Below are 16,163 nucleotides of genomic sequence, written 5' to 3' on the forward strand. Positions count from 1 at the left end.
TTACATCAATCAGCGAAAAATATGATACACCGCTCCCTAAGTTAATGTGACATCACATGGTGGAAATGCAAATCAAAATGGCCCCCTGAGCCTGACACTGTCAATTCACATAAAGCTAATTTGCGCAGATAGAGTGGTAAAGCAAAACGGTTAACCGAGATATTACCAAAGTGTCTATATCAAATATGAAAAAAATGTATGAATATTCATGGCAGATTAAGCTTTCACTGGAAGCATTTAATGTCATGTCCCACGTGTTTATGCGACACCCAGAGAGACTGTTTCCCTTTTGAAGGCGGTCATAACGTAAAAGGATCTGCCCACGCTACAGTCTTGGAAATATCGACTTTTCCAGTTATAACTTGTTCCTCATATTTTCACCGCCCTAATGTCAAACGTGGGGATGCTGTTTTATACTATTTAGAAGCTGGTTCCGCCACATCCCCGTGTTCCTCGTTTCCCCCTGTCTCTGATGGAAACCCAGCAGCAGGCATCTGCGTACGTGGAACTAATGTAATTATTTGGCGGTCTCTTTTCTTGAAAGCATTTATTTGGACATGGTCTGACACATCATTTCCTGTTACGTCTATGGCCTTACGCTATTGATTTTCACACCTCATGTTTATTTTTGGTACATATGCTCTGCTCTTCCAGCGTAGGCGTGAAAGCATCCGGTCTGCCTGTGTTTCTGCCTTCGGGTTTATTAATCAGACATCTGCAAAGTATCGCTCAGTTCAACCCTGGTGTTTATTGTTAGACGTTAATTTGTTTTTATATGTTCCTCACCTGACCGCTACACTAGCGTTAGTAGAGCTCCCAGCTGCCATTTTCCCAACACCGAGTACAATTCACAAGGCATTTTATAGGCACAAGTAGTAGTGTAGCAGGAGTACACGTTTACGTAGTCTTACATGCCTTTGTGAAACGGGCCTGGAGCATCCTGTTCCCTATTAGTAAAAGTACAAGGTGCTGCGGTGGGGGTGGGGGGGGGGGGGGGGGGGGGGGGTTGGGGTTGGGGTGGTGGTGGTGGTGGCGCAAACTCCTGTTCAGTCGAAGAGCCAGGTCTTATTTATTTGTATTTATTTATTTATGTGTTTTTATATAGCGCAGACTTTACCCGAAGGTGTCAGAGCGCTTCACAATAGGAACAGAACTGATACATGAGAACATTACAATTGAACAAATTACAAAAGCAAACGTTACATTACATGAGGCAAAAGTAAGGTTCTTCCTGAAGGAGTGGAGGGTGCGGGAGTGTCTGATGTTGACAGGGTATTTACAACAAGGGGTGGTGAGGGACAGAGTCTCCGAATTAAGCAGAAAGCTCTCACCCAGTCAAAAGATCCGGGCTAGATCCAACACCGTTTTTTAGCTCACTGCACCATCCCAGTTTCAAAACCTGGCTGTATGCAAATTAGTCTGTTCCTGTCCCAGTGCATGATGGGAACAGGGCAAACCAAACTACAAAAGCCAATTCTTACACTGGGAAGGAAACAAGCTCCCGGGTTGACCGGTTTCTGGCATTACAGCCGTCTTCGGCCCGGTTTGCTTGAATCCTGATGGTGCAATGAGCAAGGGTCTCACATCTGAGAATACCCTTCCACGCTTAGGGTGGACAAAAATATTTACAACAAGGGGTGGTGAGGGACAGAGTCTCCGAATTAAGCAGAAAGCTCTCACCCAGTCAAAAGATCCGGGCTAGATCCAACACCGTTTTTTAGCTCACTGCACCATCCCAGTTTCAAAACCTGGCTGTATGCAAATTAGTCTGTTCCTGTCCCAGTGCATGATGGGAACAGGGCAAACCAAACTACAAAAGCCAATTCTTACACTGGGAAGGAAACAAGCTCCCGGGTTGACCGGTTTCTGGCATTACAGCCGTCTTCGGCCCGGTTTGCTTGAATCCTGATGGTGCAATGAGCAAGGGTCTCACATCTGAGAATACCCTTCCACGCTTAGGGTGGACAGAAATATTTACAACAAGGGGTGGTGAGGGACAGAGTCTCCGAATTAAGCAGAAAGCTCTCACCCAGTCAAAAGATCCGGGCTAGATCCAACACCGTTTTTTAGCTCACTGCACCATCCCAGTTTCAAAACCTGGCTGTATGCAAATTAGTCTGTTCCTGTCCCAGTGCATGATGGGAACAGGGCAAACCAAACTACAAAAGCCAATTCTTACACTGGGAAGGAAACAAGCTCCCGGGTTGACCGGTTTCTGGCATTACAGCCGTCTTCGGCCCGGTTTGCTTGAATCCTGATGGTGCAATGAGCAAGGGTCTCACATCTGAGAATACCCTTCCACGCTTAGGGTGGACAAAAATATATATATGGATCAAGCCCGGATCTTTGGACTGGGTAAGAGTGGTCTGCTTAATTCAGACACTCTGTTCATCACCACCCCCTTTTCTGTATCAATTTGGCCACTATAGGTGTGGCAGGGCATACTCAGACATGAGTCCCTTTCTCACTGCTCCATCAGGATTCAAGCAAGCCGGGCCGAAGAGGCTGAAATGCCAGAAACCGGTCCCTGGTAGCTTGTTTCCTTTCTGGTGATGAATTGGCTTGGTAGTTTGGTCTGCCCTGTTCCCATGATGCACTGGGCCAGGGACAGACTAATTTGCATATAGCCAGGTTCTGAGCTGGGATGGGGCAGTGAGATAAATAACGGTGATGGATCAAGCCCGGATCTTTGGACTGGGTAAGAGTGGTCTGCTTAATTCAGACACTCTGTTCATCACCACCCCCTTTTCTGTATCAATTTTGGCCACTATAGGTGTGGCAGGGTATACTCAGACATGAGTCCCTTTCTCACTGCTCCATCAGGATTCAAGCAAGCCGGGCCGAAGAGGCTGAAATGCCAGAAACCGGTCCCTGGTAGCTTGTTTCCTTTCTGGTGATGAATTGGCTTGGTAGTTTGGTCTGCCCTGTTCCCATGATGCACTGGGCCAGGGACAGACTAATTTGCATATAGCCAGGTTCTGAGCTGGGATGGGGCAGTGAGATAAATAACGGTGATGGATCAAGCCCGGATCTTTGGACTGGGTAAGAGTGGTCTGCTTAATTCAGACACTCTGTTCATCACCACCCCCTTTTCTGTATCAATTTTGGCCACTATAGGTGTGGCAGGGTATACTCAGACATGAGTCCCTTTCTCACTGCTCCATCAGGATTCAAGCAAGCCGGGCCGAAGAGGCTGAAATGCCAGAAACCGGTCCCTGGTAGCTTGTTTCCTTTCTGGTGATGAATTGGCTTGGTAGTTTGGTCTGCCCTGTTCCCATGATGCACTGGGCCAGGGACAGACTAATTTGCATATAGCCAGGTTCTGAGCTGGGATGGGGCAGTGAGATAAATAACGGTGATGGATCAAGCCCGGATCTTTGGACTGGGTAAGAGTGGTCTGCTTAATTCAGACACTCTGTTCATCACCACCCCCTTTTCTGTATCAATTTTGGCCACTATAGGTGTGGCAGGGCATACTCAGACATGAGTCCCTTTCTCACTGCTCCATCAGGATTCAAGCAAGCCGGGCCGAAGAGGCTGAAATGCCAGAAACCGGTCCCTGGTAGCTTGTTTCCTTTCTGGTGATGAATTGGCTTGGTAGTTTGGTCTGCCCTGTTCCCATGATGCACTGGGCCAGGGACAGACTAATTTGCATATAGCCAGGTTCTGAGCTGGGATGGGGCAGTGAGATAAATAACGGTGATGGATCAAGCCCGGATCTTTGGACTGGGTAAGAGTGGTCTGCTTAATTCAGACACTCTGTTCATCACCACCCCCTTTTCTGTATCAATTTTGGCCACTATAGGTGTGGCAGGGTATACTCAGACATGAGTCCCTTTCTCACTGCTCCATCAGGATTCAAGCAAGCCGGGCCGAAGAGGCTGAAATGCCAGAAACCGGTCCCTGGTAGCTTGTTTCCTTTCTGGTGATGAATTGGCTTGGTAGTTTGGTCTGCCCTGTTCCCATGATGCACTGGGCCAGGGACAGACTAATTTGCATATAGCCAGGTTCTGAGCTGGGATGGGGCAGTGAGATAAATAACGGTGATGGATCAAGCCCGGATCTTTGGACTGGGTAAGAGTGGTCTGCTTAATTCAGACACTCTGTTCATCACCACCCCCTTTTCTGTATCTATCTCTGATGTTGACAGGGAGCTTGTTCCAGGCTTTGGCTGCGACGTAGGAGAAAGCTCTTCCACCTGCTCTGGTTCTGCGGATGAGGTGGGTATCTGCGAGGGCGAGGTCTGCAGAATGAAGGTTCCTCTTGGGTATGTGGAAAGAGACTCTCTCGTTGAGGCAGGGCCGGACTGGGAACAGAAACCGTCCCTGGCAAACTGCTCATGCCCCTCCCCTGGGGTGAGGAGGAGTGCAGCCCAGCAGTTTGTGAGGGCCGGTTTCCGTGCGATTTTATTACCGGGTGGTGATATTGCCGACCCCTGGTAACAAAATCGGCCCCCCAGGGGCCCGAAACCAGCCCCCACCCTCGCGGCCTACCGGGGAAACGCCCGGTGCCCCCAATGGCCAGGCCGGCCCTGGGTTGAGGTATTTGGGTCCGATGCTGTGGGGTGATTTGTACGCGTGGGGGAGCAGTTTGAAGGTTACTCTCTTCTCGACGGGGAGCCAGTGGAGGTCACGTAGGTGTTGGGTCATGTGTTCGTGCCGTGAGGTTCTGAGGACGAGTCTGGCTGCGGTGTTCTTGATGGTTTGGAGCTTGTGGAGAAAGGTTTTGTTGATTTCAGCGTAGAGCATGTTGCCGTAGTCCAGTCTGCTGGTTATGAGAGCATGGGTGATGGTTTTCCTGCATTCTGGGGGTATCCATTTGAAGGTCTTGCGGAGGATCCGAAGACAGTTGAAGCTGGTAGAGGTGATGGAGTTGATCTGGCTGGTCATGGTGAGGAAATAGTCGAGGATGATGCTTGGATTCCGTTGCGTGGTCTGTCGGGGTGGGCGGACTCCCGAGGGCGGAGGGTCACCAGATGATGTCCCAGGCGGAGGTGGAGGGTCCGAGGATGAGGAGATGCTATTTTTTTATTTATTGTATATAAATATTCTCTGCAAAAACCACAGTTGATGGACAGAATGCAGAACAATGTCATGCATTCACCCCAGTACAGAGATCTGGGCCTAAATCCATCGTTTTTTTGCACTCCACACCACCCCAGTTCAGACATGGCCATATGCAAATCAGCCTTGACCCTGTGCCTCATGGGAACAGTCCAGCCTGAACTGCCAAGCCATGTCTTTCCTGGACCGGAATCAAGCATCCTAGGACCGGTTTCTGGCTATCAGCCGTCTTCAGCCAGGATAGCTTGACTCCAGTGGTGTGGAGAGCATGGGACTCACGTCTAAGCATACCCATCCCACTCGGGGTGACAAATGCAAAAACCACAGTTGATGGACAGAATGCAGAACAATGTCATACATTCACCCCAGTACAGAGATCTGGGCCTAAATCCATCGTTTTTTTGCACTCCACACCACCCCAGTTCAGACATGGCCATATGCAAATCAGCCTTGACCCTGTGCCTCATGGGAACAGTCCAGCCCGAACTACCAAGCCATGTCTTTCCTGGACCGGAATCAAGCATCCTAGGACCGGTTTCTGGCTATCAGCCGTCTTCAGCCAGGATAGCTTGACTCCAGTGGTGTGGAGAGCATGGGACTCACGTCTAAGCATACCCATCCCACTCGGGGTGACAAATGCAAAAACCACAGTTGATGGACAGAATGCAGAACAATGTCATACATTCACCCCAGTACAGAGATCTGGGCCTAAATCCATCGTTTTTTTGCACTCCACACCACCCCAGTTCAGACATGGCCATATGCAAATCAGCCTTGACCCTGTGCCTCATGGGAACAGTCCAGCCCGAACTGCCAAGCCATGTCTTTCCTGGACCGGAATCAAGCATCCTAGGACCAGTTTCTGGCTATCAGGCGTCTTCAGCCAGGATAGCTTGACTCCAGTGGTGTGGAGAGTATGGGACTCCCGTCTGAGCATACCCATCCCACTCGGGGTGACAAATGCAAAAACCACAGTTGATGGACAGAATGCAGAACAATGTCATACATTCACCCCAGTACAGAGATCTGTAGTGTTGCTCACTGGTGGTGAAGTAGTGTGGCTCACTGGTTAGAGGCGGCAGACCCGAGAGCAGAGGACGGCCCGGGACCAGGGTTCGATTCCCGGCGCGGCAGGTTTCTGGACCAGGGTCAGCGGACTCGATAATTCTCTCGCCTCGGTGCCCACTCTGATCAGCGATCACACTCGGCAACTCTGGGCATTAGCTTGCCTCATCTTCACTAACGGCCCCACCAGACCGCCGGGGATGCCTGGTCTCACCCTGGAGATACCCATTAAGGGACCATCTCTCAGGGAAGCCAGGAAGGGTTTCGCAGCGGTCGAAGCGCCTTGGGACCCTCCGGGTAAGTAGTGCGCTATATAAATGCCTATACATTACATTACATTACATTACATTACATCTGGGCCTAAATCCATCATTTTTTTGCACTCCACACCACCCCAGTTCAGCCAAGGTATTTGAGTCCCATGTTGTGGAGTGATTTAGGCGTGGGTGAGCAGTTTGAAGGTTACTCTCTTCTCGACGGGGAGCCAGTGGAGGTCACGTAGGTGTTGGGTCATGTGTTCGTGCCGTGAGGTTCTGAGGACGAGTCTGGCTGCGGTGTTCTGGATGGTTTGGAGCTTGTAGAGAAAGGTTTTGTTGATTCCGGCGTAGAGCATGTTGCTGTAGTCCAGTCTGCTGGTTATGAGAGCATGGGTGATGGTTTTTCTGCATTCTGGGGGTATCCATTTGAAGGTCTTGCGGAGGATCCGAAGACAGTTGAAGCTGGCAGAGGTGATGGAGTTGATCTGGCGGGTCATGGTGAGGAAAGAGTCGAGGATGATGCTGAGATTCCGTTGCGTGGTCTGTTGGGGTGGGCGGACTCTCGAGGGCGGAGGGCCACCAGGTGATGTCCCAGGCGGAGGTGGAGGGTCCGAGGATGAGGAGGTGCAATTTTTATTTATTGTATATAAATATTCTCTGACTAGTTCAATTTTAGATGTTTTGGGCCAATTCACAAAGTATTTTTGAGTATGAGAAGTAGTACTGTACTCTTTTATGTACGTTCACATGCCTTTGTAGAACGTCCTACTCCCTGGTAGGAAAGTGCTGATGTAATGTAAGAGTGCTAGAAGAGTACTTATTTATTACAAAAGGCCTACGTGAATAGGCCTCGTAGTCAAACTGATATCCTACTATGGGAAACTCCAAGTACCCCTGTTACATGTCTGGAATGAGTAGGGGGAATAATTAATTAAGTATCTAACCCATGGGTACTCACAAACAGTTTCCCGGGGGCCGCAAAGTGTGGTTTTTGGTGTGACCGAGGGCCGAACTAAAGCCAGCGGGGGGTGTAAAGTCAGTGTAGGAGAAGCAATGCATGTATATTTAGTGGCTGAATGTAATTACGCACTGTGAAACCAGAAAACCTGTGTTGAATCCCGGCTTCTCCGTTCGACCGAATTGACTGACCTTGGGCAATTGTTTTATTTCAATATCCCTCCTTTTTCTTCATTATCACATATAAGAGGAACTCAAAATTCATAACTTCAGGATGCATGCTGTTCAAAACCACCTCCTGTGCTTGGATGTAATCTCTAATTTCATTGTTGTCAGGGTGGGAGGAGGGAAGCATGAACGTTTCTAAATTCATGTTTGAAAACCATCACTTCTTAACTGTACTGCTATCATTTGATTCACTAAGGTGAAATGGTTCTACAGGTCTATGAAATACACTTTTTGAATTTTGATAAGACTATTGTATTTTTACATGTTTACTGTCTAAAAAAATGAAGGTGTTCCTAAAGTTAAGGGCCTAGTTACTTCCTTTCCCTAACTGCAATTAACCTTTAAATAAGTACCCGCTGTATATTTAAAAAAAAAAATGTCATGTTAGAGCGTCGAGGAAAAACAGCCCAGTGCTGTTGCTGAGGGGGCCGCATGTAAAGGTTAGGAGGGCCACATACGGCCCCCGGGCCGTACTTGGAGTATCACAGATCTAACCTATGCTTTTGTCTGGACAGAGCATGGGATACTACAGTGTAATGCTGCTCAGGTTGCGGCCAGCCATTCACGGCATCCCTGTTGGCGCGCAATTTTCTTTAATATCTCCAAAACTACTGAACAGATTTACACCAGTTAACAAAAAGAGCGCTTTCTAGACTAATAGCTACCTTTCTGCCACATTTGCTATAATTCCGTCCAGAGTTTGGGCTGCAGGCCTGTCTAAAATTTCAATGGGAAACACTCTTTTTTGACCACCACTCTCTTTTTCTCGGCACCCCTTGATGGATCACCCCAAAACTTTCCATGCACAATAAAACTCACGGAACATTTTTTGTGAGTAAATTACGTGAAGATTCTTCAAATGGCACCAAAGAGATAGGCAAGTCAAAAAACACTTTTTCGGAAATTAGGTCCTAACAATAACTACCTACTGGTGACTGCCGGGAAGGGGGGGGGGGGGGGGGAAGGGGCATCTGGTGGGGGGATGGATTGGTGGGGTGATTGTGTGTGGTTTTTTTTCCACTGCAAAAAGATAAATGTTACAAAGACGCTTAAGTTAGGCTCAGATTTCACTTGTACAAAACCAGTGAAATTCAGCAGATATAGTTACCTGAGCTAGCTATAACGTATGCCCCTTCCATGCACTGCTTATGAACTCACATATTACATCACTCATTACATGGTCAGTGACATCAATGATCACATCTCTCATGACATCTCAAATGACATCACTGATGATATTATCCTGTGACTGTAAGTGTTTCGTAAAAGTTTATGAGGCTTAAAGATGTATACTATCCTACATCATAAGTTAAATTACTATTTTTTCTGTACTAGTAATTAGTTATACTATTTCTAACATATCTCATCTGAGTGGCTTTCTGACTGTATCAATTTGTGAGTGGATGTCTGAGTGGTTGTATGGGTGTGAGTGGCTGTATGGATGTGTTAGTGGGTATGTGAGTAGCTGTATGGGTGTGTGAGTGGCTGTGTGAGTGGCTATGAGAGTAGCTGTTTGGGTGAGTGAGTGAGTGAGTGGCTGCAGAGGTGTGTGAGTGAGTGTGTGAGTAGCTGTGTTGGTGAGTTAGTGGCAGTGTGAGTAGCTGTATTGGTGAGTATGTGAGCATGTGAGTACCTGTAGGGGTGAGTGGCTGTGTGAGCTTCTGTGAGGGTAATTGAGTGGGTGTGTAAGTGACTGGAAGGGTATGAGTGTGTGTGCAAATATCTAAATATGTATCACTGGATATGTTAGTGGATGTATTGGTAAGTGAGTGGGCACATTAGTGGCTGCACGGGTGAGTTAGTGGGTGTGTAAGTGACACTATAAGTGTGTGGCCTAAGGTAACTATAACTCGCATCCTCGTCATGCACATTTTTCCCATCAATAGTTTTTCTGCAAATGTTACAGTTATATTATCAATGATGTCATAGAAGATGACATAAGTGATGTAATATCTGGGGTAATTATTAATGCATGGCGAGGGCGCGAGTTATAGTTACCCTAAGGCACGCATCATAGTTATTTGAAATAACTCTAACTATAGCAGCGGAATTTCTGTGGTTTTGTGTGTGTAATATTTGAACCTAACTATAACATCCCTGTAACTGTAGTTTTTTGTGTGAATTTGTAAGTTTTTTTTATTATTCCATTTAATAACTAGAATGTCCCTGTAAGCTTTGTTTGTTTCAGTGAATTTCTAGGGTTTTTACAACGTTAAGTAAAGTGTGCATCATAATGCACAGTGGAGGGGAGTGGGCTGCAGGGCTAAGCCTGGCACTGTGCTGCCCCCACCCAAGCTTGATGTTCTTGCCCCCCTCCTCCTTGCCATTCATTGTCCACGTCCATTCTCCTGCTCCCTCATTACAGCTCTGTGTGGTTGTTGTTTTTCCACTGCCCTTCCCGCCGTTTACCACATTAAAATCTGCATGGTGCGGTGCACGTTTGCCCATTACATTTTGGCATGTTTGACCTGCCGAAATTTACCAAACCTTGGGATATTTAATGTACCTGATCATTTTCAGATGCATTATATACCTTTTAACTCATTATTCCGATCCATGCTTAAACATGGGTTTACGCACGGGTTGGAAATAACTGACACACTCTCAATCAGGCATAATCTCTCTTACTGTGGAAAAGTTACAACTTGCAGAGGTAGCCAGTAAATGTCCCCATCCCGTAGTTCCCAGACAGAGCAAACAAATATAGAAATCCTTCTCCATACAAGTGTCGACAATGGCTGATCATTCAATTTTAAAGCCAAACCCGTCATTTCTCCCAGAGAAGATGTCACTGCTGAGTTGAGGTGTACTGTGTGCTATTCCTCCAAGGTCTCAGGCTGGAGAAGGCATGCCCATAGGGATCACATCCCACATCCTGAAGTGTTAGTAGAAGCCCTCACAATTCATGCATATGCCATTGCCTGCAGGAAGACCATCAAGAAAAAAGTATTATTCTTGACAATATCACCCCTTTTACTGCTGGCATTGTAACACCAAATGTTACCAAACCTCTAGAGGTGAGTGGTGACAGACCTCATTTGTGTGTGACACTGAAATTAGGTGACCCTTGACATATGGAAATCCGGCAGAGTTCTCTGCTAGGGGAGCACTTTCCCAGATTTCCTCAGTGTTGCCTTAGTTGGCAGTTGCATGTTGCTGTGCGGTAACCGGAATCACTACCCTGTGCTATGCTACTTCCCATTAGGTAATCCCTCCATAGAAATTTATGTCGTAATTTCAAGAGGTTCAGCTCTTTTTGGGGCAGGTTTACGATCTATTTAAGTAAATATTCTATGGGCAATATTTTTCATGACAACAACATTGTCCTGTAGGATAACCTTTTGGAGGGCCTGATTCTGCTCTATGATCTTATTTGTTTCATGCTCAGTTAGAAGTGTTGAATGCCAAGACTGAGAAAATGTTTAAGCAAAATTGCCTTTAGATGATTCATTGTGTCTCAGGAACTTAACATCTTAGACATCACATGTTGAAAGGTACATGTCTGTTAATTTAACACAAAGTGGTCATGGTTCATTTTGCAGGTAACTACTGGTTTCCTGCAGTGCGGATTTGCAGCAGCTGGTGTGCTTATTGTTCTTTTCCTGCTGATTCAGTCCTGTCCCTGGACGTATTACATCTATTGCCTGTTGCCTGTCCCGATGTGGTACACCATCTTGAGAGAGTAAGTAAAGCAACTTATAGTTTTTTAAAGTATCTCCCCTTGCTTGTGTCCTTTTTGGTAGACAAGAAAAAGCAGTCAATCAAAGTAGAGCCTCTACATGTATAAAAAGCTAAAAAGAAGACGTGTTAAGATTCACAGGGCATATCCTTGAATATGATTTGCCATATTTGCTATTCTCTGTCATTGGAGACACAGGAAAATTCAGTTTGTAAGCCTATGGATCTTTTTGTTATTCTGAACAAGATGGCTTTGTCTTTAGGATGGAGTTGTCTTAGATTTTTAGATCTCGGCTACAAACAGTTTGGAAGTCCTCCTATTTCCAATATACTTCTAGTGGGATTTGGGTCAGTCTCTTGCTCATGTTTGGTTGGCTTTGTTGTCAATTTCAGTTTTTTGGTCTTGGTTTTATGTTTTTTTTCCAGATGCTTGTGTTTGTCCTAACCAGGAGCTTTCTAGTCTGACATTGTTCTGATTGGATGAGTTGTTTCCTTCCATTGTTTAATTGAGGGTACCGTTTTAATTTTTAGGTCTCGCCTGCCGATGGGCTTGCGCATTCGAGCTGGCGAGAGTAAAGGGGCTTTCCCAGAGTTTAACCAGACTGGCGATTTGATGCAGTGCATGTGCGCTTTTAGCTCAATTCGCAAGCGCAATGAGTTAAAATGCACATACACAGCATCAAATCTCCAGCCATCGCCATCTGTTCCCCAGCTTAGAGCCGCCAGCACCTCCCCTCTCTCTCCCCGCACACAGCCTTACTCGCATTTCTCCTCCCCCCTCCCCAGCTGCCAGCACCACCCCTCTCTCTCCCCTCACACAGCCTTACTCTAATTTCTCCTCCCCCCTCCCCAGCCACCAGCACCTCCTCTCTCTCTCCCTGCACACACGCTCTGACTCAGTACTTTAAGTTTCACGGCCGCCAGGCCGTGTCTCCTTTTATTTTTTTTCGGTCCCAGTATCCAGCTGCTTGTTTAACTCTTGCCGCATCCTTTGACCTCGAAACCATCATGCACCCTACGATCTTAAATAATACTGTGTCCTCAATAGTTTTCACGCTTGGCTTAGCCCTTTGACTCCCGCAGCGCAGCGTGAGTTGTAGACACAGCTGCACATATTAAGTGCATTGCTGCCTTTAAAGGCTGCAAATCCCCAGGTTTCACCACTGTTTTCCTTTTCACCATCACCCCACTAAATCCAGTTATGGATCTTAAATAATGCGGTCAAACGCTTCTCCCCTAGCACGGTGCCCGGTTTTATGGTATTCTTTCAATGAATGTGCTCGGGCGCTGTGCTCCCTAGCATGGCACCCGGTTTCCTTTTTTTTTTTATGCATGTGTTCACGATGCCGCATCCTTTCACCTCAAACCCTCATCTTAAATAATGTGCTAGGGCGCCGCGCTCCCTAGCATGGCGCCTGGTTTCATGTTTTTTTTTTAAATGATTGTGCTCGGGCATCACGCTGCCTACCACGGTGCCCGCTATCATGGGTTTTATTTTCATTAATTTGCTCCTGCTCCACGCTGCCTAGCTAGCACTGTGCCCAGTTTCCTTTTTTTTGTAAATCTTTCCTGATTTTCGCGTCCTTTTGCCACTTTGCCTTTTCCTTCTAACTCAGTAGTTACTTTCTACCTGATGATGCTTAGTCAGCCTATTTCCTTTTCTAGCCTCTTATTACGACCTGCCTCTTCAATTACCTGCATGCCTCTCTGATTACCCTCTTCCCCTGCACTCCTCCTCTTCCTCACTGGTGCCATGGTATCCGCCCCACCTCTCCCCCCTGCTATCATGTTCTCTCCTCTCCTTCTCTCTCTACAGGTCGCACCTTAATCCTTAATGACGCTCCCTCTTTGCCTCCGCCACCCTCCCGTGTCCTCAGTATCACTCATCATCCCAACTCACCAAGCTTTCCAGTTCACAAACAGTCATCACCACATCTCACAAAGGTTTTCAAGTTCACTATCAATCATTATCACTTCTCCCCAGGTTTTCCATTTTCATTTCCACAATCAATCACTATCACCTCACCACGGCTTTCCTTTTCACCATTCACTCACCACGGCTTTCCTTTTCACCATTCACTCACCACGGCTTTCCTTTTCACCATTCACTCAGCACGGCTTTCCTTTTCACTATTCACTCACCATGGCTTTCCAGGTTACAATCAATCATTATTACATCTCACCAGCGCTTCCTTTCCACCAAGCCCCATGTTTTATATTCTAGCCCACTTTAAGCATTATTTTAGAATTATTGTGCATGGGCGCTCCGCTTTGTGTTAGCACGTTACCCGTTTTTTTATATTTACAACACGGGCGGATCGCTTTAGATATGGTCACGCCCCCTGCTTTTATGTTTTAAAAAAGCAATAGCTTTAAGTCTTGCAAATGCAACAGGTTTTCCATTTGCCCGAGCTTGAGCTATTGCATCTGACTGGGGGAGAAGGGTGATAAATGAAGAAAAAGTTGCGTTTTATGATCCGGATAAAAGGTATTTTATTTGCATGTTTTCCGCGTTCAACTACATCCCAGCACCCCAAGAGAAAGCATTACATGCTTGTATTTGTAAACAAGAAGAACGTGCAAGGATAGGTAAGTGCACAGGGGCAAAATACAGGGAATAATGTAAAAGTTTCTCAACTTTGTCATGTAGACAAATCACTTTTGGTGAAGCTGGAGTAGACTTGTTTTTTGTTGGCTTAGCTAGTGCTGCTTTTACAGTACAGGTTACAGCTGCTTTTATAAAGCTTAATTTGTGACGGGATAGGTGCCGGGGCTCAGATTATGTGGCAGCTTTTATTGAAATATGTTTCTGTTAGCCTGCCTAAGAAACAGCACAGAAATCATAATATTCAGGAGGACATGTTGATTAGAGGGAAAAAGCTGAGACTTTTAGCACTCGTGTTTATTTTACTTTGACGGGAGCTACAGACACTTTCACCATTTCTGGCCTAAAAGAGTTTCTTAGGCGGCCTTTGGAATCCGTGCGTGTCCTTTCCAGGCCATAAAGGCCTTTTTTACCTGCATATAAGCCTTATCATATGTGCCCAGCCAGCTGCAGTCACTTGCCATTTTTTGACTGTGTGTTAATGTACATAAAACGTTAGACAATAAACACTTGCGTGTATATTATTTTTAAAAGCAACTTATCACCCAGTGCACGTGCACGCATCTCCCTGTCGCCACCCCAGTCTCCACTGCCCTCTCTTCCCTCCGCCCTCCACGGTCGTCTGCTCGCCTTCTCTACACCAGGTTCCATCACCCCTGCAGAGCACCCTTGTCTCCCCTCCCTCGCCCCCGCCTGTTGCACCATGCCTGCAAACGCTGTGCAGCTCCACGCATGGACCTGTATGGACACCAACAAGAAAACAATGTAGTCTAACAACAGCATGTTTGTTGTGCGTATTATTTTCCTTTCGAGAATGATGTCATATGCAAAGCCACAAGGTAACACAACTGCATGACTTGTAATTGAACGTCACTAATGCAATACTTTTAATAGTAAAGGTATGAAGCGGATTTCAAACTCATTCGTTCTTTATTATGATTGCAAATCAGACACAGCGTGTCTCGTGGCGCATGCGGAGTTCAGCTGTAATTAAAACATAGTGATGAATAATGTAATACAATTTTGCAATGGTTCGCATCACTTCATGGTTTGGTTTATTTTGATATCGATTGTTGGCAAAGATTGAATCCACATAATGTGTTCAATGTTTATCCTTTCGTAGTTACATGCCAGAATCTAGTTCAGGACTTCCCTTATGACATCATAGGCTGGTTAAACTAAAACATCTGTGATTATTTATTACATATATGGCCTTCATGAACGCTCCCCCCTTCCCGCCCCTCTCCCTCTATCTTTTCTCTGTGGTCTTGTACTTTAAGGGTGTTGGTGATTACATCAGAGGCACCACCATCATTTGTCTTCAAAGGCTTGAAGGCAATCTGCTTCCCCGCCCCCCTGGTGTTTATGGCTTTTCTCGCTCGCTAATGCGTTTTTTCCCCTCCCACCCTTCCTTTGATGTCCTCCGCGCGTGGCCTCTGCCTGTCGCCTCTCTGTCCTTCACAGCCCCTCTCTGTCATGGAATCTCAAATTTGGGGACTACATCTTCAAAACAAGCCTGTTCGTGCTGACACTTGCAATTAGAATCCTTTCTTTCTTTCCTTTCATCCTTTCTTTCCTTCCTTTCCTTCCTTCCTTTCCATCCTTTCTTGCCTTCCTTTTCTTTCTTCCATTCCTTCCTTCCTTTCCTCCCTTCCTTTCATTCCTTTCTTTCTTTCCTTCCTACCTTCTTCCTGTCTTTCTTTCCTTCCCTTCCACATTATCACTCAGCACCACCACAGCACCACTCAGCACCACCACAGCATCACTCAGCGCCACCCCAGCATCACTCAGCGCCACTCCAGCATCACTCAGCACCACCACATCATCACTCAGCGCTACCCCAGCATCACTCAGCACCACAACATCACCACTCAGCACCACCACAGCATCACTCAGCACCAGCACAGCATCACTCAGCACCATCACAGCACCACTCAGCACCACCACAGCACCACTCAGCACCACCACAGCATCACTCAGCACCACCACAGCACCACTCAGCACCACCACAGCACCACTCAGCGCCACCACAGAACCACCACAGCACCACCACAGCATCACTCAGCACCACCACAGCGCCACTCAGCACCACCACAGCACCACTCAGCGCCACCACAGAACCACCACAGCACCACCACAGCACCACTCAGCACCACCACAGCATTACTCAGCAACACCACAGCATCACTCAGCACCACCCCAGCATCACTCAGCACCACTCACCATCACCACATCATCACTCAGCATCACTCAGCACCACCACAGCACCACTCAGCATCACCACATCATCACTCAGCGCTACCCCAGCAT

At 46.8% G+C, this 16,163-nt stretch overlaps 1 protein-coding gene across 2 annotated transcripts in view; it reads left to right on the forward strand.

Annotated features, from left to right (window-relative positions):
• The window catches only part of PIGN (phosphatidylinositol glycan anchor biosynthesis class N), a 1,076,629-nt gene that overhangs the window by 493,665 nt on the left and 566,801 nt on the right, over positions 1 to 16,163 (forward strand). For both annotated transcript variants that reach the window (XM_086965406.1, XM_086965407.1), the window contains exon 16: positions 11,113 to 11,252. In XM_086965406.1, the coding sequence (XP_086821532.1) occupies positions 11,113 to 11,252 (140 nt within the window). The remainder of the gene's footprint in view (positions 1 to 11,112; positions 11,253 to 16,163) is intronic.

This window comes from Lissotriton vulgaris, chromosome 4_1 (assembly GCF_964263255.1).
Source record: "Lissotriton vulgaris chromosome 4_1, aLisVul1.2, whole genome shotgun sequence".
Taxonomy (NCBI): Eukaryota; Metazoa; Chordata; class Amphibia; order Caudata; family Salamandridae; genus Lissotriton; species Lissotriton vulgaris.